This window comes from Rhinolophus hipposideros, assembly GCF_964194185.1.
Source record: "Rhinolophus hipposideros genome assembly, chromosome: 5".
Classification (NCBI taxonomy): domain Eukaryota; kingdom Metazoa; phylum Chordata; class Mammalia; order Chiroptera; family Rhinolophidae; genus Rhinolophus; species Rhinolophus hipposideros.
In genome coordinates this window covers 79,107,937-79,129,369 of record NC_138051.1, presented here as the reverse complement: position 1 = coordinate 79,129,369, position 21,433 = coordinate 79,107,937, and the positions used below count along the sequence as shown (strand labels likewise).

Here is a 21,433-nt window from a genome sequence, read left to right as displayed (position 1 = left end):
GTTTTGCCAAAGGTGGGATGTATGGAAAAATAATTGCTTACTTTCGCATTGCTGCTACAGGTAAATGAGCCTTGCTAGATTTTCAAGGGAATAGAAATTTCTTCTGTGATATGCAGTTGACCATATTCTTAGTTAGCTTATCATGTATCAAATTGATAGTACTAATCTCTGTAATTTTTAACATTTACGTGTAGAATAATGAAGATTTAAGAAAAAGCTATCTGAAATCTTCTTGTTAGGCTCAGGGACAGCGTGAAGTTAACTGCCTTTTCCCCATGGCCATTGTTTAGCCTGCGAGCCTCACTTCATTACATTTACAACGCTTTTGTTTTTTTAGAGTCTACAAATACTCGGGTCCTGTATTTCAGCATCTTTTCAATGTTCTGCCTCATTGGACTAGCCACTTGGCAGGTCTTCTACCTGCGTCGCTTCTTCAAGGCCAAGAAATTAATTGAGTAACCAGGCCCACTCTCCTCCCACCTAGTATCTCAGCCAGCAGAACATCACTGGGACGTGCCAGCGGAAGGCATCCTACCAACAGAACCATCAAGGCACGCTGGAACTTTCTTTCCAGAACTGATCTCTCTTGGTGTGGGAGGACATGGGTCACCGCCCACACCCAGCAAGTCAGTGAGGGACTTCTTTTTAACTTGATAGGATTTGGACTGGTTTTGCAACAATAGGACTATTATTAGGGTCACCTATGACAAAAAATGGGGGTTACCTAGATAATGCCAAAGCCAGTTGGGTTTCCTCGTGTGATCTCTTCGAACCATGGTTTTCTTTTCCTCTCGCACTTGCTCACCAGCTTGGGCTTCCACTTTTGTTCTTTTACCAAGATTTGTATGACCATGTGGAACTTGTTTCATTCTGATTGTCCTCTTTGGATTTCTGTCTGAAAACACCCTTAACTTTATCTTAACCCTTAGCTGAAGTGTTTAGGTAGCTTCTGGTGATATCATTTCATAATTTTATCTTTTCAAATTTTATGTCTCTTAAAAGGGTGATGGATTTGACACCTCATAGAAATGAGCTTTGAACTGTAGATAACTCTTAAAGAAAATTTCCTTTTAGAGAATTAAAATATTTGTGCTCAACTGCTTGAACTATTTTCGTGTATTTAGTTTTGTGCAACTTAATTACATGTGTAGATTTGTGTGACCACCACCCCAAGATGCAGAACAGTTCCATCACAGGTATCCCTCGTCTACCCTTTTATAGCCACAGCCACTTCCCTTCCTTCCCTCTGAGCCCCAACCTCTGGCAACTACTAATCTGTTCTCCATTTCTCTAATTTTGTCATTTCAAGAATGTTACATAAAAAGAATCATACAGTATGTAACCTTTTGAGATTGACTTTTTTCACTTAGCGTAATTCTCTTGAAATCCATCCAAGTTGTTGCACGTATCAATAGTCTGTTCCTTTTTACTGCTCAGTAGTATTTCATGGTATGGATGTACCACAGTTTAACTATTCACCCATTGAAGAACATTGGAGTTGTTTTTAGTCTTTGGCCTTTATTAATAAAGCTGCTGTAAACATACACATGTACAGGTTTTTATGTGAAGATAAATTTTCATTTCTCTGGGTAAATGCCCAAGAGGGCAATTGCTGGGTTATATGGTAAGAGCATGTTTATTTTTGTAAGAACCGCTCTACTCTTTTTCCAGAGTGAGTGTGCCATTTATGTTTCTACCAGCAATGGATGACCAATCCGGTTTTTCCACATCCTCACCTGTATTTGCTGTTGTTATTATTTTTTATTTTAGTCATTCAGATCGATGTATGTAACGATACCTCATTATGGTTTTAATTTGCATTTTCCTAATGGCTAATGTTGAACATCTTTTCATGGGCTTATTTGCCATCTATGTATCTTCCTCAGTGAAATATCTGTTAATGTCCTTTGCCCATTTTCTAATTAGATTATTCTTTTTACTAATGAGTTTTGAGAGTTCTTTATTTATCCTAGATACAAGTCATTTGTCAGATACGTGGTTGCTTGAATTTTTAACGTAACTTCTACCAAGGAAAAAAGTAGTAAAATTTACCAAGTCTTCTTACATGGCCAGTCACTGACTTAATTCCTATTCTTATGTGTCCCCCTAAGACATACGAGGTATAAAAAAAATAACGCATCTGGGATCATGAATAAATACTTGAGAATACATGTTGTGAAAGCAAAGCCAAGAATCACTGTGAGAATATGAGGTGCCTAAAGGCCAATACTAATGTAAATAAGAGCGTGGATACAAATGACCATGTTTGTAAACAATTATGAAAAATATTATGAAAATTTCCCCACTTCTCTCAGGAAAGGAGGTGGGAGTTTGTCCTTTCTGTAATCTCTTTTTTAACCCTGCTGACTGTTACAGGGTTTGTCTAATCGCAGTGGCAATTACAGGACTTAGGGCCATGCAGCTTGTGGTTAAGAAGCAGCATCCTGGAATTAACAGAGAACATTGCTGTGATGACCTGGATAGAAGTACAAAGGTGGAAGAGGAAGTGAGTTATGTTGTTAGAATCTCAGGCTGTTCTATTAATGTTCCAGCTACTGTGAACCCAAAAGCCCTTTTTCTTCTCCCTTTGACTCCCTGTATGAATTTCTGGTGTGGCATTGAAAGTGGTTCTTTCATTAATTTGGGCAACATTGCCATCTGCTGGTAAGAATTGATTGGTACTGCTTCTGAGAACCTGGCAGCTGAATCCTTGCAAAAGAGCAGCAGATGTTGTGAAAGTCTCTCTGTGGTATTACAAATACTCAACGACAAAGGGTACATCCAAGTAGGGAAGAAAATGACCAACTTTGTGGATTAAGATCCAACCTTAGACGTTTAAAGGTGAAATTCTGTACTATTAACCTAAGAAGATACTGTTTCATAATTCTGACTGGTGCCTTTCCCCTCTTTCAAAGCAATGAAAGCTACTCAGTAGATTATATTACTCTGTTCTGACAAAATGTCAAAAGAAGATAAAAGAGGGGAATATTTTATTTTGCTGATATTTTTGTTCCCAAATGTGACTGAAAGTGAAATTCTTTCATGTCCTTTCCTTTTACTCATGCCAAAACTACCAACTTGGACTTCTGTGCTTTTGGTTTAAAGTTCATTAGTATTACACCATGATTTTATCTAAAAGTAAAATTACTTGCCTTCGATAAAAGGCTAGTGCAAGGGCAAATCCGTTTTAAAAATGAGGATGTTACCTCGTTTCCTCTGTTTTTGAGCCTATTATTCAACATGGTCTGTGTAATACAGGTGAGAATGATGCAGTTTAAGTAATATTTGTTATACCATTGTCATAAACGCTGTCATAAGCAATTTTTCTGTTTGTTTAATGGAAAGAGGCATGTGGCATTTATACAGATTCACTGGTAAGAGTTGGATGGGGACTTTTGTGTAAATTTTCTCAAATAAAGGCTAGCAGAAACCATTTTTAGGTGTATTTTTCTGTTACTCTTTGTCTGGATTGGCAGTGATTCCTCCATATTCCTCAGTTTTAAAGTATGGCAAATTATACGTGATTAAGTAGAGAAAAAATATTGTCCATAATTTACTCCAGATAAAGTTTTTGTGAGTTAGTAATAGTTTATATTTTATATGTTATATATGTATATGAAAATAATAATTATACATCTTCATAAAGACCAAATAGGGCTCTGTAAGCCAGGCATTATTCTTTAGCTTCTCTCTTGGAAACTGGTATTGGAATTATTCCTACAGAAAGTCTTCTCCTTTGCCCTCCATTTTTAAAATACCCCTCCCAATTTAGAAACCCTCACGACTTGCTTTATTGACCCCTCACATTTATGCAAAACCCTACTCCAGCAAGTAAAGGCCATTTTCTCCTTTCCTTTTACTTGCAGTTGGACATTTTTCATAAAGCTTCTTTCCAAGAGTCGACCGGAAGTGCTTTGCACATTCACTGGCTCGCCTCTTATTCACCCTCCACCTGCATTTCCCAAAAAAGCAGGTAATTTGTCAGTGAATCTATACAAAGTAGTGGTTCCCAACATTTGAGTATAAATATTTTAACATCAAAAATGTCTTATTTCTCACTGATATTTTACTTTTAGAGAACATAAATAATGACTAAATTCAGCAACTTGACAAAGCAAACTTTAAATTTAATAATCTCAACAGTATCATATATTTGTTAAACGGTAGTACATGTTTTGCCAATTATTATTTGTTCAGTCTGCAGCAGTGGTGTCCCACCCACATAACATGAACCACCCTGTATAATTTTACATTTGTAGTACCACATTAAAGTAAAACTAATTCTAATAATATATTTTGTCTAATATATCCAAAATAGCATTTCACCACGTAGTCAATATAAAAATGATTGAGATGTTTTATTCTATTTTTTCATAGAAAGTCTTTGAAAAGCATTTTATAGCTACAGCACATCTGCATTGACTAGACTTAACTCAGGTGTTCAAGAGCTACATATAGCTAGTGGCAGCATGCCATATCGGACAGTGAAGGGTATAGACTTGGGTAGATTCTTTTGTCTTTATAGTAACTTTATGGCCCCAGGGGATCTGCCATTCACAAGTGGAAACTTCTGTTTTGTAGCATCTTAACTATTGTTAAAATATAACATGGAAATAACTTTTTTGATGAGAGGCAGTTTAAAAAATCAGTTATACCTTTAGTATTTCTGGACTTACTAAGACTATTCAAAGGTCAGATATTTAGTTTCATTTACATCCAGTATAAAGAACTGAGCATGAGTATTTCTGTTCTGTCTTCTCTAAGATGAAAAGGGCTGTTTGTTGAACTATCTATGCATACTATACTACTAGAACAATTGGCGGTACCAGGCTAAGTTACAGAAAACTATGTAGTTCCTTATTGCAAAGATGCCAGAAAATGAATTTTTAAGCTTTGGCTGATTATTCAGTTTCTCTGAAAGTCAACATTTCTGATTTTAAGTAACAGCTTTTTCCATTCTTTTTAACTCAAGAAAGCATTTATGGAATATCCTGTTTAATATGCTGAGCTAAACTCTGGAGTAGACCCGAATAAATAAGCAATACTTATCCTCAAAAGGCCATCTAATTAATAGGAGGAGGGAGATGGAATGGCCTCCATCTGGAATGATCTCCCTACTTTATTTAGCCATTACTGACAATATTTTAGATATTCCTCCAGGAAGCCTTCCTAACCCAGCAAGTTTGGCTGGGAAAGATGCCCCTCCTAATAATACTTGTACTTTCTTATAATAACCCTGTAACTTATGCACAATTATTCTTTTTTTTTGGGGGGAAGGGGAACAGGACTTTATTGGGAAACAGTGTGTACTTTTTCAAGTCAAGTTGTTGTCCTTTCAATCTTAGTTGTGGAGGGCGCAGCTCAGCTCCAGGTCCAGTTGCCGTTGCTAGTTGCAGGAGCCACAGCCCGTCATCCCTTGCGGGATTTGAGGAATTGAACCAGCAACCTTGTGGTTGAGAGCCCACTGGCACATGTGGGAATCGAACTGGCAGCCTTTGGCGTTAGGAGCATGGTGCTCTAACCGCCTGAGCCACCGGGCCGGCCCCAACAAATCATTTTAAAACCTATCATATCAAGCACTTTTCAAGGCACTGGTGATACAGAACTGTTTCCAAGGGCACAAAATTCTCTCTTGGAGCTTATATTCTAATGAATGGAGATAATTTAAAAAGTAAACATAATAAACAAGACATCCAAATTTTACAGATTAGCATTGTGAAGAAAATAATGCGTGATGTGATCTAGTGGGAGGGCTGTATTACTTTGGATTGAATGTGAAAACAGTTAAGTACAGGGAACAGTCTAAGAAGACCATCAGTATAAAGGCTGGTGCACTAATAAAATAGAAATATTGGATCTAGGTCAAAGAAGATACAAGTTTTCCTTGTACTCTCCTATTCAGACCTGATGTGGAATGTTAGGCACAGTGTGTGACGTCATACTTTAAAAGGAACATTGATGAACTGTGAAGTCAAAGGAATGTGAACTCCTTAGTCCTCACCCCCCTCACCCCATTCTATCAATTCTCCCTCCTATTTGCTATCACTATCCACCTAGTTAAAACCCTGCAAGTGTCTCCTAGACTCTTACACATGTTCCACACCAACCATATCCCAACTGATCATAAAGTTTAAATGTTCCTTAGATGGATTTCTTAAGTCTGGATCTTCTCTCCACTAACACTGATAGTACCTCAGTGCCTGTTCTTTTTCTGGCATATAAATTGCCTCTTAACTGGTCTCCCTGCCTCCAGTCTTTGTTCTCCACATTGTCGTCAGAGTTCTTTGGAAAATATAACTTTGTTCATATGTAAGGTGATCATATTGTTTATTTTCTGAGCTGGGCACTTGAGGAAAAGAAGGCTCTATTAATTATGCTGGGGAGGAAAAAAGGGTGAACTGGGGCTTCCCCAGCAAATCGGGACAGCACACTAATCATATCCTCCCCTGCGTAAAAATCTCCCATCATTTTCCATCGCCCACAGGAACAGCCAAACTGTGAAACTGTATTTGAGGACCTGTCTCCTCTTCCCGGTACCTGCCATGTATCTTGGCCTCGGCGACAGGGTCTTCTCTCCGCCCCAGCACATCCTGCTCTAGGAAAGAGACGTGGAACCGACTGCTGGGTGGGACTCCCAGCTCCCCGCACCAGCTGTGTGACACTGGGCAGGTTACTTAACTCTCCCATTTCAGCTCCTTCTGTAGAACGGGAACAGTAGGATTAAGTGGGGTGACACACGGAAAGAAAACATTAGCGTTGGGCTAGGACCACACACTATACATGTTTGCTGTCATCGCTGATCAGATTCCCACCATTTTACAGAGTAAAGCACAAGCTGGGGGATGTGAAGTTGCCTAAAGTCACAAGTAACGGAACCCGTTTTCCGACTGGACGGCAATACCTGTAGTTACCTGCGGGCAGGGCGCGTCTTCCCGCGGATTCCCCACCCGCAATACGGGGGTACCCGGCGCTCAGGTTACAGGTTTGGACAGACGCGCTGAAGAATGATGTTCAGTCTGGGAAAAGAGAAGAGAGAGTTTCGGGAGAGTTGACAAAGTATTTTTGGAGCTGTGTGTAGGAGGAAGGGACCGAGGGTAGTTCTGGGACAAATAACGGCCCCCTGGCGAGACGGCGGGAGGCAAATATTTCCGCTTACTACGATAACTCTAAACAAAGAGCGCCGTGCAACACTGGAAGGGACTGCTCGCCCAGTCACTGCCCTTCAGGTAGACCTGACGCCAAGACCTGTCGCCAAGAAGCGACAGGACGAAGTCTGGACCTGGAAGCTGTCTGGGGACCAGGCCAGGGATCCGGGAAGCGGTCTTACAGACCCTCGGTGACCTCCTTGCTCCTGCCACAGCCCTTCGGTTCCACGTGGTCGCTACCACGCACCCGCCAACCCTCGCGGAGGCCTCACTTTCCACGCGGATGGAAAGCGGAGAAAGCCGTGGCGCCGAGACAAGGCAAGCGAGCCAGTGGAGGCGGAGAAAACCCTGCTGGGCCGGAAGTACCCAGAACCGCTTCCGGGTCAGGGGGAAGGAGCCACCATGGAACCTCGCCGGGGTGCGGGGCTGACGGGGAAGCAACGCGTCTGAAGCGAGAGAAGCACAGCACTGCAAGAGCCGCCGGGCACACGCAGGCCGGTCCTGCGGCCGCCGCCATGTCGGTGCTGGGCGAGTACGAGCGACACTGCGATTCCATCAACTCGGACTTCGGGAGCGAGTCCGGGAGTGGCGGGGACTCGGGCGCGGGGCCCAGCGCCAGTCCGGGGCCGCGAGCCGGCGGCGGCGCGCCGGAGCAGGAGGAGCTGCACTACATCCCCATCCGCGTCCTGGGCCGCGGCGCCTTCGGGGAGGCCACGCTGTACCGCCGCACGGAGGTAGCGGCCCCGGTTCCGGCCGCCCCAGCCCCTCCGCAGCCCCGCTTTCCCCGCGTCTCGCGACTGGTCCTCCCGTAGCGCTTGGGTGCCCGCAGGGTGTCTGTCTCGGGGGCCGCTCCGCCGCGCTGCCAGGTCACCCGCACTAGGGATTCGTTACATCACTGGTGATACTTACTGGTCGCTTTTGTTTCACCCGGGGAACTGAGCAAGGCATTGAACCTTCCCTTAGCCTTAGTCTCCCCATCTATAAAATGGGATTCGTAGTAACTACCTTAAAACAATCTTTCTTCTTAAAGGTTATTTTGAGACTCAAACAAAGGTGCTTTGCAAACGCCTTTGTGTATAGGTGTTATAACTGTTTGATAAAGTGGTCCACGTTGAAGTGTTGCCAAAATTATCTCCTCTCTAGCTCTCCAAGGTCATGGTGGGGAGGACGGGCATAGCTTCAGAATCCCCACGTCAATGGCAGTTCTGCCTTCTTTGCCTTTCTTTAAGTTCAGATGTGAACACTCAGTTGGAACCTTTTCCTGAGGAGTAGGGAGATCGTTTACCCGGCAGCGTTTGTGCCTGGGAAATACTTCCTCGCTATATTCTATGCCGTTAATTTTTAACTTCAGAGGGCACACGGACCCCTTTGAGAACCTGATGTAAATATAATCACCCATCCACATTTGCACACACGCATATCCTTTGAAGAGACTCCTGGGTCGCTGACCCCCACGTTCAGAATGAAGACTGATCTAAAACTGTGCAGTGGTGACTCTACTTACAAAAACTACCCATAAACGGAGTTTGATCATTCACGTCTTCAAAGTTTAGCTTTAGAACAGTGAAGCATTATAATGAGAGAACATGCTGGGGTTGTTGAAGTGATTCCTCCATCAGTGAGCCATCGGGCGTTCTGGTGTGTGTTCCAAACTAGTAGTTTTAAGGCTAAAAGATGGAGAGAGGTGGTTGCAAGAGAATATCTCTAAGTGTTCTTTTTTGTCATAATGCCACGTTAATGTATGCTGTTAGTGTTAGTGTTCTGTTTTCTTATTTTGTACTCAATATGAGAAAGAGGAGATAAGCATTAGTATTCCTCTTTTATAGTTAAAAAACTGAGAGTATGTTGAAGTGACTTGCTTGCTTAAATTAGAAGTAAGTCTTGGACTAGAATGGAGTTTTCCTTGCTCATCCTTTTCATTTTTATGTTGAACTTGATTACAGAAATTTTTAAAGTGAAATTTGATTACACTTCCCCAAATTGCATAACATTATCCGTATCACCAAATATTTATTAGATCTATGAATTTACGAAGGTTTTAATTAGAGGCAAACCTTTCCCTCAAGAAGCTTATATTTCAGTGGGAAGACAAATTGGCTCCGTTAGTAAACAGATAGCATTTATGTTGTATGTGTATATAAATGAATGCACAAGTGTCGTTTCAGTGTATGAACTCTGAAAACTAAGGGAATAGTTGCATTGAATAAATGTACAGCAGAAAGCTCATCAGGACCTTCCCAAAAAAGTTCTAAAGTCCTAGCAGAGCCATTCTAGAGGATGGGGAGAGCAATTTAGGTGGGGGTGCTCCTGGTCTGGGGAGCAGTGTCAGTAAAGAATTAGAGATATAAAAGTGAATGGATATTGTGAGTTTTCATGAATAAAGACAAACATATGATGCATAAAAGTGGCAGGAGATAGAATTACAAAATGGGCAGCATGAGTTAAGTGAACCCAGAGCTGTCAGGCACGACTTATTTTTATTCAGAAAGGGTAAATGAAAATCACTTGAGAAATCTAATTTTGTAAAATTAGAGGCAAATTTAGTATTTCTATTTTACAAGCATCTGTGGTCAGCTGTAGATAACCACTCTCCAGTTCTCTATTTCTCCAACATTCTAGCCGTATTACAATTCTCATCATGACTAACAGTCTGTCTTAATGTCCCTCAACATAATCTTTGAGATCTACTTCCATCCCACATTTTTACCTGGAATTGACATCATGCAAATTAAATGTAGCAACAATGTAATAGCATCTTAATATCCTGCAGTAAATAACGATGCTCAATTATATACAGAACCTTTAAAGTCTGTTCATGTTTTGTTTAAAGAAAAAAAATAAAAGCAGTCAGTCTTTGCCCATCTAGGAAGTTTTCTTTCTAGGTTTACAGATCATGTGTGGATTCATTTGCTGCCAGGCAGGAGAAAAGCACGATACTTCTATTGCTGTGTTGTAGGATGACTCATTGGTTGTGTGGAAGGAAGTTGATTTGATCCGACTGTCTGAGAAGGAACGTCGTGATGCCTTGAATGAGATTGTTATTCTGGCGCTGCTGCAGCATGACAATATTATTGCCTACTACAATCACTTCATGGACAATACCACCCTGCTTATTGAGCTGGAATATTGTAATGGTAAGGTGGAATACAGTGGGACTTCCTCTGGCAGTACATTCTTGTGCCCTTCCTTACCTTAAGGGGGACGAAAAAAGAAAAGGCATACACAGTGATAAAAACTTTAAATGAATGTCTTGAGTTTAAGAGAAATAGTTCAGGCCCTGGAGAGTTTGTACAAAATGTGATGTACAAAATAAAAGGAGTGATTTTCCCCCCCTGCATACTTAAATTATGCCTTGTAATTATAGTTCCATTTTCAAATTACTTGTTCAGTTGGATTTTACATTCATTTTTCAAGGTTTTTTCTTATGAAATGGTGTGAGTTAGTTGTTAAAGGCATAGTGTGGTTTGATGTAATATTTAATGAAATATTATAGGTTGATGTTGATTTATGTTGACTTCAGCCAAAGTTATCCTATTAAAAAGTGGTCCAAAGATCATAACTGAATGAAAATGATAGCATAGTAAAGCATGGCCTTATTTATCTAGTCTCTGATTTTTTTGGACCTAGTTGTTAAGAAATAGACCTTGAACCCACATCCCGAGCTTCACAACTTTTTAGCTCTGTAACGTTGCACAAGAAACTTAACTTTTCTGTGTCTCAGCTTCCTCATTTTAATATGAGTTTGTTGATAACAATACCTCCCTCCTAGGGTTATTATATTACATGACTATAAAGCTCTTAACATAGCAAACATTTGGTAAATAGCAAATGTTTGATACATACTGTACTAGCTATTATCCTTCTTACTGCATAAGAGAACCCCCAAAGGTCTTTCTTAAGTTGCATGCTAAAGAGGTCCCAGCTATTCACTTAAATCTCTAAGAGAAAGCTCCTCGACTCTTAACTTTCTTGTCTAGACTCTTGTATATCATGATTGTGCCTGGTTCTGATCAACCTTCGATGTACAAGATTATAGTAGAGCTTTTTGAAGTAGCAGAAGTTTTAAGTAGTTAACTTCCTTTGTGGTCAGGAGGATATAGAACAAATGGTACACTTATTGAAACTGAGTTACTAAATTACGGGGGGAAAGAAGCTGTGAAATATAGCCAGGGCTAAAGTGTTATAGTTGTAGGTAAGAAATAACATGAACCATGATCATTTGCAATCTATAGTACCTGATAAAGGAAAGAGAGAAGCAAATTCAGATTTACTACACAGGAATGAGTGAATTAGTAAAGGGAGTAATACTGGAAACATTCTAAGGTGTACCCTAAATTTCAGGAAACCTTTTCAGTGTTAAATAGAAGGAAAAAGAAGTCAATGATATATACCTGTACGTACAAAACAATGTATCACAGGTGTAACCCAAATGTTCTAGTAGTCACACTGAGAGTTAAAAACATTACAATTCCTTTAAGAGGAGTTTCAAAGAAAATGATCTGATTTTAAAGACAGTCAAGATAATTTCTCTAATTTCCTAGGAATGGTCTTTACTCTCATCTTTTCAAAAATGTCATACTTCCTGTTTTTGTATTGAGCCTCTTCTAGGAAGGGGAATTTTTGAAGAATATTTCTAATACAGTCCATGAGAGATGGGAAGAATTTTATACTCGTGAAGAGCCAAGAGGGAAGAAATAGTTTCCTTTGGAGAAGAAGCAGAATCTTTCATTTCATTGTGTTACCTGTTAAAACCCTAGTAGATTCAGGAGCCAATCTTTTATCTGTTAAGCAATTCAAACCTGTCTCTTGTTTAATTTCAGGAGGGAACCTGTATGACAAAATCCTTCGTCAGAAGGACAAGTTGTTTGAGGAAGAGGTAATTCACATTTCTATGGAAGGAAGCTAAAATTATAATGTATTGCATTCTGGTTCTGTATTAACTCTTCCAACAATGAAGAGTGTTTTTTTCCTTTTGTTCAGACTCCTTCCAGGCTCTGGTTGATATTCATAAGAAAGGAAACCTCTAACAAGGAAGCTGTCTATAGCTGCTTCCTAAACGGTTTACCTCCACATCATGATTCTTTATGGGCTTTCTTTCCTGGTTCTATTACTGCATACTGGTATGCCCAGTTTTCTATACCTTTGCATTCTTCCTGGATTTCTTTCCACAAGTCTGTTTCATCATATTATATTTTATAATGACATTGGAACTATTTTATGTGACCTGCTCTTTCTTTTTGTCCCTACCACTTTTCTTTGCCTACTCAACCTACAAGCAAGAGATGTCAAATCATGTTGAATCATAACCTCTGGTTGTAGCTTCCTTTGTTTCGTGTGTGTGTGTGTGTGTGTGTGTGTGTGTGTGTGTGTGTGTGTATGTATGTGTGTTTAAATGGAATTTTTTGTTTGTTTCCAGTCCAGATATAATTTATTCTCTCTCTGCAGATGGTGGTGTGGTACCTATTTCAGATTGTTTCAGCAGTGAGCTGTATCCATAAAGCTGGAATCCTTCATAGGTAATGAGTGAAAAACTATGGGTTGGATTCCTCCCCACCAATCCAACCCCCACCTTGGGAATCTTCCATCACCACTGTTATTTTCTTGATTAAGCAGTCAAGGCTTTTACATTGGTATATTTTAGAAAGGAAATAGTGAATAACGAAGGGTGTTAGCTTTACTTCCTGAATATAAACCATGTTTGTGATCAAGGAACAATTTCCTCAGTAGCTAAGTACTGCTCAGTCATTTCTTTAAGAGATATTTGAGAATTCGTTTCATTACATTAATTCATCAGTAAAGTCTAGAAGCCACTATGAGAAGTGGTATTACATTGGTTAGAATTCATAGGAAATGCTTTCTCTGAGCAATAACAATTGGCAATTATTTTTTAATTCTGTAATTAAGTTCTTTTAAATAAAAAGCCTCTTTAGTTTGTATAATTAACTGTGCAATTTTACAAGATCTTTGGGAGGGGGTAACAGCTTTCTATTCATTTCTAGCTATAGGAGAGAACTATTAGAAACATTTCCACGTAGTTACATCCTTCTTGAGTCATTGACCATTGCTAGAGATTAACGTTAAAACATTAGTATTTATTTTTTTGCTCGTTTATTGTTACCACATTTCTTGATAGCTATTGAATGGCTGCTGTTGCATATTATTTTCTTTTCACAAGTTACAAATAATATTGTTCTGATTTTTTTTATTCGCTTCTTTCAATAAAGGAAGCCAGCATGTGGACCAGGCATTTGTTTTACATGTGGTCGATTCATCTTGAAAAAAATAGCCGGTGATTTATTTAGGTGATCTACACAGCCTAAGCTGCTGTGGGGACATACAGCCTCTTCTCTTCTCTGAAGAGATTTGGAACTTTGACACCAAGTGTTAAAAGTGCCTGACTGTCTCTTAATTCCAGGCATGAGTGGTAATTGAAGAGGCAGTGCGCCTTATAGGAATTATAATTACCTGGGACACCATTCGTTTGTCTGACATTCTCAACTTTTCCTAACGGCTTCGTTGGTGTGGGAGACATACATGTGCTGTGAAGCCCTGGAGGAGGATGTTAATTCTCTGCTTCCACTCCCCCAAGTCTCCTTTTCAGTGTTAAATTGCATGTGAAAGTGATGACCACTCTTTGAGATCCAAGAACAGTCTGAGCAGTGGTGACACACTCATTTTTATTCTGTGCTAATCCTGGGCATGGTGGGGATAAGACAAAATAATTGACTATGTGGGCTTACTATGCAGCATCTTTTTTTTCCAGAGATATAAAGACATTAAATATTTTTCTGACCAAGGCAAACCTGATAAAACTTGGAGATTATGGACTAGCAAAGAAACTTAATTCTGAGTATTCCATGGCTGAGACAGTAAGTATGTGTTGCCCTTGTCTTACTTTTTTTCTTGTCCTTTCCAGCACCATGCGATATAACTTTACTCCCTAAATTTCCCATGCTTTTTTCAGTATTCCTGCCAGTTCTCCATGCTTACAAAGCAAGTCTTCAGGAGTCTTTTTCCTTGGGCTTGGTAACGGGCATTTATATGCTCAGGCGTTCACTCAAGAGTCATTGTTCACATTACAGCTCTGACCTCATGGCCCTTTCTAGCACTGACTAGAATCTTTCAAACAACAAAATGCTTTGCCTTTCTCTCCAGCCTAGGACCTTAAGTAGATTTCACTTCATCTTTTATTTAATGTTTGAGCTTAGGATGTTAGACATCTCCTTTGAATTCTTCTGGTTCAGAAGCCCTGTATTACAAATAAAGGCTGATGTCCAGAGAATAGTCTGATTTTTAATATCACACAGTCTAACTGCAGGGCTCCTTTCTCACCTGATCCTAAGAAACACCATAGGTAAAGAGTGGACACAAGTTGGTCTTGAAAGATAGTGATAACATCCTGTTAGGATAGTGATAACATCCTGTTAGGAATTCTAACACCCAGTCATTACTCTTCTGGTTTCACAATGCTCTGTCCTTAAAAGAACTTGAAAATATAAATTAATGCAGTTAATTTTGTTCTGATGGTATTTTTTTTGATAGTGTTGAGATAATGCCTCCCAGGATGCTGATAGCCAGGGTTGGGAGTCTCTGCTTCAGGGACTCTGTCTGCTTATATGATGGTGCCAAATTGAGCTTCTGAGAAAGCAATCCTGTCCGTATATGAATTTTTCTCATCAAGAATAATCTGGCAAATCCAAGATTTTACTTTTCTTAGCCAGTTAAATGCAAAGATAGAATTGATATGAAAATTTATAAATGCCATGTAAGCTATCTGAAAATTTATTTGCTGATTCAAGATGGCTGTCAGTTTTCTTAGAACTTCTGGGGCACTCATTATCTCTCTTGGGAGAGACTTGACCTCCAGTCAGGACATTTTTTTACTTCCAAACCCATTTTTGAATTCAAGAAATCTTTTTCATATTTGAAATAAATTCACTAGCTTTATTAGTATTACAAATGTCAAATTGAGCCATTTAAAAAATTTCTAAATTCACTAGCTTTATTAGTATTACAAATGTCAAATTGAGCCATTTAAAAAATTTCATTACTATGCATTTCAATTAGAACTTTCAACCCCTTTATTCAGCTACCTTTTCCCCACTGCTGGTTTTTTGGGTTTTATTTTTTTTCCCTTGGGGAACTTCTCCTCCGTATGTCTTTATCTGTATGAAGTCTTCAGTGGGCCTTGACTGCCCATAGACTCTGTGATCTAGGCCTCACAGAACTGTTGCGGCTCCCAAATTACCATAGTGCCTTTACCACAGAGATTAAGATTAAAAAGAGATTGTTCCTTTCTAAGTGGCCCAAGAAATTTGATATGAATAAGATTTCTCCCCATTGTGGCATCATCTCATAAAAACCATTATGGAATATGCTGATGAATGTTTTATGGTTGTTAGTTCTAGTTCTTGGGAAATTTAACTTAGTTGTTGAACTATCAATATGGTTACCTCAGAAAAGAAGTTACTCTTTGTTTTCTTTGTTGTACAGCTCGTGGGAACTCCATATTACATGTCACCAGAGCTCTGCCAAGGAGTAAAATATAATTTCAAGTCTGATATCTGGGCAGTAGGCTGTGTCATTTTTGAACTGCTTACACTAAAGAGAACATTTGATGCTACAGTAAGTTGATGTGTTTTCCCCACATTCTCCTTGTAAATGGTACAACTTGATTGAGGGCATCATTTATCCCTGAGTTTCTGATTTCTTGAACTGAAATCAAGTGTAGGCAAAAGTAACAACTTTAGTCATGTATTATTAAAATACTGTAGACTAGATTTATCTCCAACTTGAATTTCCCTTTGAAATAATCATAAGCAGTTTGAGCACTGTACTTGAAATTTGTTAACTAATTTTAAAGCTGGCTCTAGGATCTAGCTAGCTAAACTATGTGATGCTACAGTTTAGATAAGCCATTTCCTTTCTGTGCTTCAGCTACATCATTTTTTAAAAGTGAAGGCAATTATGTAATATTCAAGTGTTTTGATCTTTTTTATGAAAAGTTATTCACGGACTCTTATTAAAGATTACTGTTATTTTATGGATCCCTTTAAATATTTTTTCTTCTTAAGTAAAGTCCACTGTAAAGCAGTGCTTCTCAAACTTTAATACACATAGGAAATCACCTGGGCATCTTGTTAAAATGCAGACTGTTTTAGTAGGTCTGGGGTGGGGCTGATAGCTTCCAGATGATGCTGGTGCTATTAGTCCATGGACCACAGTTTGAGAAACAAAAGTGGATTCACAGCCAAGCGCCTTTATAAACCAGGTGTGAGAACTTGGGCAAATCATTTCATCTCTTTGACCCTCTATTTCATTATCTATACCAAGAAAAAAAATACTAGGTTGGTGCAAAAATATAGGCGGTTTTTGCAATTCTTTTTAACCTTTTAAACTGCAATTACTTTTGCACCAACCTAATATATATCCTTCTCACAGAGATGTTCTAATAATGTATATAAACATGCAAATGTAAAATGATGCAAATTCGTTGGGCTTTCATGAGACCTATTTATTTTTCTAAATACTGAAGTTTATTCTGGCATATTACTTAATTCTCCTAAATAAATATTCCACTATAAATATTCTCCACTATAAATATTATAGTGTATAATTCTCCACTATAAATATTATAGTGGAAGAAAAATGAGTTTTGGAATCATAGAATTATATTTTCACTGGAATTATAGCTCTTTTTTTACTATCTGTAGTCTTGGACAAGTTACTTTACATCTCTGAATTGGTAACACGCTGATAACAACCTCTTTCTGTGGTGTTTGCAGTGGTTAAAAAAGATCAAATATATAACATGCCTGTCTAGCACATAGTGTTCTCAATAAAGGTTTTGATAATATTATTATAATAATATTGTCATTATCATTATTATTCACTACCTTGTCTGTTGGAGCAGAGTATCACCTGTATAGCCATTATTAAGAAATATAAATTAGGAGGCAAATTAGTTGGCAAAGGAGGTACTTAAAGCTAAGAAGCATGGCTAACCTTATTTTCCTTTTTCTTGGGATTCAGTTGAAGGGTCAGATTATAATATATTCTGAGTATTATGCTATTTGCACATAGTCATATCTCCATGTTGGCCAGTTGGCTTCATTCCATCTGATAGCAGCAGTGCATCCCTAACCATTGCTTGCTGACGCATACTAATAGTTATGAAAACAGTCAGACCTAAGGCAGAGCCATTACCACTTCTTTAAATACTCATAGACATCTCAGAGCCCAGGCTGGTAGATTACACTAATGTCTTCTTTGTAAAACCAAGAACAATGCAATCATCATTTTCTCATAGAATCCACTCAACCTGTGTGTGAAGATTGTACAAGGAATCCGGGCCATGGAAGTTGATTCTAGCCAGTACTCTTTGGAGCTGATCCAAATGGTCCATGCGTGCCTCGACCAGGTAAGTGTGACTTACGTATTGATTTCAGTTTAGTATTTATTTTCCCTCCCAGCTTTAGTGTTTGGGGTCTGACATAGGAGAACCTGCACAAAACCACATCCACGCCCCAGCTAGGATGTATTTGTGGCTGTACTCAGAGGAACAGGCGTTGGCAATTGATAGTTGTGTGTGTCAAGCAGCAAATTCTTTACTAATTTGTGAAAATGACTTTACCATTTAAATTTAGCTTCATTTTTTATGATGATTAATTTTTGTAACTTGATTTTATAAAAGTATAGTCATAGGTAATTTAGAGTTCTTAATGTGCAGAATGTTCATAGTTTTCATATTTCACAGTCTGCCTTGCACTGTAGCTCTAGGTCAGTATTCAAAGTATGGTCCATGAACCACAGGCATTAGAATCGCCAGGGAATGGGGGAGGGGTTTACAAGTAGAAAAATGAAGATCCCTGGGCCCCACCCCAGGCGGACTATATCAGAATCTTCGTGATCAAAACCCAGAAATCTTTATTTGTAACAAGCTTACGATGTACTCTATGTATATATTGAAATTTCAGAGCCACTGTCCTAACTGAGCAAATGAGTAAAGCACATTTTCATTCACGTACAGTGTTGGTGATAATGAGATAAGCATGAAACATGATTTAAGAAATTATGTTTTTTGAAACAAAAGGATAATAAATGGTGGTCTTTGAATAATTAACCAACAGCCTTCTAGAGGAAGTAAAATGCTTCTTTAGGTCCCGTTTTGCCCATTCCCTTTAAATTAAAACTAGCGCCATTTGTATTTTTTAGGATCCTGAGCAGAGACCCACTGCAGATGAATTGCTAGATCATCCCCTTCTCAGGAAACGCAGGAGGTAAAATACAAAGAATTTGCTCTGTTGTCTTTCCGTAGGTGGTTAACTGTTAGAGGCTTCATCAGAGTACCACAGAGAGGGTGGTGTTTCCTGACTTGGCCATTCTACTTTCTACCCACATCTCCGCTTTCATTGTTTGAGGGTAGCTTCTGAGTTCCACTTCCTTAGCCAGTGCTGTTTTGTTCTAAATTTATACTGATGAGACCCTAGGGTGCGGTGCTCCCTCGTCTGTGAGTTTTACTCTAGAGTTGGGGCAGTAGAGTGTATTAGTTAAAAGAGGAGGGCTTTGGACTGACACATCCTTAGGTTTGTATCTGAGTTCTGTTATTATCTTTGTCAAGTTATTTAACATCTCTGTTCCTTAATTTTCTCCTCTGTAAAGTGAGGTAGGGTGAGGATTAAAGGAGGTAATTCAAATAAAGTGCTCAGCCCCGGGCCTGGCACAAGGTGCTCAACAATTGTTGGATAGTGGTATAGATTTGTACCAGTCCTTTCTTTTTTAAGGTATTCCGTTAGATAGTAGGTTAGAGCTGGAGGGGTCCTATTCAGATACTTTGTGCCCATTTCCCAAAGTCGAGCTTGATTGATTCCTGACAAGTTGTTTTCTGAGATTTATTCTGTGTTAGAGGGCTCTAGAGGTAGTAGGAAGGAGGCCCTTTATCCCTCACTTCCTAGAGGAGGCTTCAAACCCTAATTTAAAGGAAGAAGTGTTCTTTAACCTCTCTTAAATGTTCTAGTCAGTATTTGATCCTTTTGTACTATTTTTGCCTTACTTCCCTTCATCTTTCCCTACCAGTTCTTTGTTTCTATACCTTCCCAATATTCAAACATTTACTATGCTCTTTTTCAAGTCTTGCCCTTTAGATTTCCACTATCTTTTCTTTTTCATTAGTACCTTTATTCTATTGTATTGTTTAATTCATCTTGTCTGGTTCATTTCCAGAACAGTGTTTAGTGCCTAGAATTATGTGTCATATTCCAGATAAAGTACTGTGCATGACCTTCCTTTTATGGTCTGTGTATATTCAGGCAGTATCACCCATTAGCGCTGAGTAAGCATATTTAAATGTTTTATCTGACTTATTTCCCAAGAGTGTAGTCACTACATTAATCTCTTATTTAAATATTTCCATTGATAATTTTTAATTGCAATTTCTATTGAGATAATTGTGTATTTACATGCAGGACTTTGTTAGAACTTTGTATTTTGATGGAAAAACATAAGACAAAGAGCTTTCCAGATAAAGCACAGGCACAGGAAGTTGTAGAACATATTCCGGAAACACTAAGTCCTGTTTTGCTAGATTAGTGCTTCTAGACTTGGGGCTCTCAAGAGCAACACGTCAAGAGCTTTCCAAAAATACTGATGTCTAAGTACCACCCCAGGAATTGAGCTACGATTGATTTAACCCTAGGCTAAAACATGGGGTGTAAGTAGAAGAAAGGAAAGCTGGAAAGGTAGGTAGAGAATCTTGAGTACCAAATGAAGGAATTTGTGCTTAATTCAAGAGATAGTACAGAAGTATTGGATGGTTATGAGAGGACTATTCATGTGATGAGAGACAAGCCTAAGTTATTTAGCAGTGCTAATATCAGTGTTAAGTCAGTATAAGACTGATTAAAGTAGATTTGAACTGTGGTGAGACCCATTGGGAGGTGCTGCTATAGGCCAGGTGGGAAGTAAATCTGCCTAGCACGAAGGAGGTGAGACTGGAAAGGAGAGGTGGGCATAAAGGGCATTGTATAGGTAGGATCTGTAAAACGTGAATATTGAAGCAAGAGCGAGAACTGAGTCAGAGATGCCTGAGGTTTCTAGCCTAGCTGACTGGGAGACTGGAGGGTGGCAGTTACAGAAATAGGAGAGTCAGAAAGAAAAGCTGTATGGGAGAAAGACAATGAGCTAAGATTTAGAGATGTTGAGTTTGGAGAATCAGTGGGCAGACTAGATGGAGATGTTGCAAGGAACTTTAAAAAGTGCATCAGAGGTCCTCAGGGTTCTCTGTTCCAGCCTGGGACATTTCTTGGTGATAGAAAGCAAATGGCCCCAAACTGCTGGCCCCCTTGTATTTAATGAATTGCCTAAAGCCAGGCCTATATAACTGTTTGAATTGTGCTGAGATACTTTCCTTAAAATATTGTAATGTTGTAGGAGGCATATGGTTTATAGAGGATTAAATCTGTGAAATGTATTAAACAGACACTAGTGCAATGTAGGAACGTATTATTTCGCTCACATCTTTGCCTTTCTTTTGGTAGAGAGATGGAGGAAAAAGTCACACTGCTTAATGCACCTACAAAGAGACCAAGGTATGCTCAAGAGACTCTTGAAAAGTAATATGTCTTAAATTACCCCCAGGGGATCTTTCTTTGTTGGGTCTGTGCATTGTTTGATCCCAGTAATTAGCCTTTGGCATCCTTTCAGAAGCCAACATCTGCGTAAATGTCAGATAGTCATTTCCGAGAAAAAGAAAGCTGTAATTTCACCCTCGTGCTAAAGTGGACATCATCACTATGATGGATGTTGAAGAGTTGAAAAGTGTAGGTGTTATGGACCAGACTGGAATCTGATCTGGCTGCGCTGTGATGAAGCCCTGAGGCAGGCATTGCGAAGCCTGCTATGATAGAGGGTTGAAATAAGTTGTCGAGAAAGAACATACTTTCTCATACCATAATTGGCAGTTCTTCTCAGGGAAAAGACTGGAAGCATTTTTCTTTGGTGCAGTTTTGATGTTAAATGTGTCTTTGTTCTGGGGGTTGTTGGCAGGTCAAGCACAGTGACTGAAGCACCCATTGCCGTGGTAACATCGCGAACCAGTGAAGTCTATGTTTGGGGTGGTGGGAAATCCACTCCCCAGAAACTGGATGTCATCAAGAGTGGCTGTAGTGCCCGGCAGGTGTGTGCAGGGAATACCCACTTTGCTGTGGTCACAGTGGAGAAGGAACTGTACACCTGGGTGGTAAGTGAAAGCTAAGTACTTTAGAGCAGTGACGTAAGTGTAATTGTTTATT

General features: G+C 39.3%; 2 protein-coding genes across 5 annotated transcripts in view; both read left to right on the top strand.

Moving 5' to 3' along the window:
• Positions 1-3,435, top strand: part of TMED10 (transmembrane p24 trafficking protein 10) — a 39,259-nt gene extending 35,824 nt beyond the window's left edge. Inside the window, exon 6 of the mRNA XM_081048565.1 lies at positions 338-3,435. Within this exon, the coding sequence (XP_080904691.1) occupies positions 338-459 (122 nt within the window). The 3' untranslated portion in view covers positions 460-3,435. The remainder of the gene's footprint in view (positions 1-337) is intronic.
• Positions 3,436-7,520: 4,085 nt separating this feature from the next.
• The window catches only part of NEK9 (NIMA related kinase 9), a 34,038-nt gene continuing 20,125 nt past the window's right edge, over positions 7,521-21,433 (top strand). The window contains exons 1-11 of one of the 4 annotated variants that reach the window (XM_081048563.1): positions 7,531-7,879; positions 10,102-10,279; positions 11,966-12,021; positions 12,126-12,265; positions 12,591-12,661; positions 13,909-14,014; positions 15,639-15,770; positions 17,455-17,565; positions 18,360-18,424; positions 20,681-20,731; positions 21,189-21,381. In XM_081048563.1, coding sequence (XP_080904689.1) covers positions 12,230-12,265; positions 12,591-12,661; positions 13,909-14,014; positions 15,639-15,770; positions 17,455-17,565; positions 18,360-18,424; positions 20,681-20,731; positions 21,189-21,381 — 765 coding nt within the window. In that variant the 5' untranslated portion in view covers positions 7,531-7,879; positions 10,102-10,279; positions 11,966-12,021; positions 12,126-12,229. Of the gene's footprint in view, positions 7,880-10,101; positions 10,280-11,965; positions 12,022-12,101; positions 12,266-12,590; positions 12,662-13,908; positions 14,015-15,638; positions 15,771-17,454; positions 17,566-18,359; positions 18,425-20,680; positions 20,732-21,188; positions 21,382-21,433 lie in introns of those variants that run through there. The other 3 variants (XM_081048561.1, XM_081048560.1, XM_081048562.1) reach the window with 3 other exon arrangements.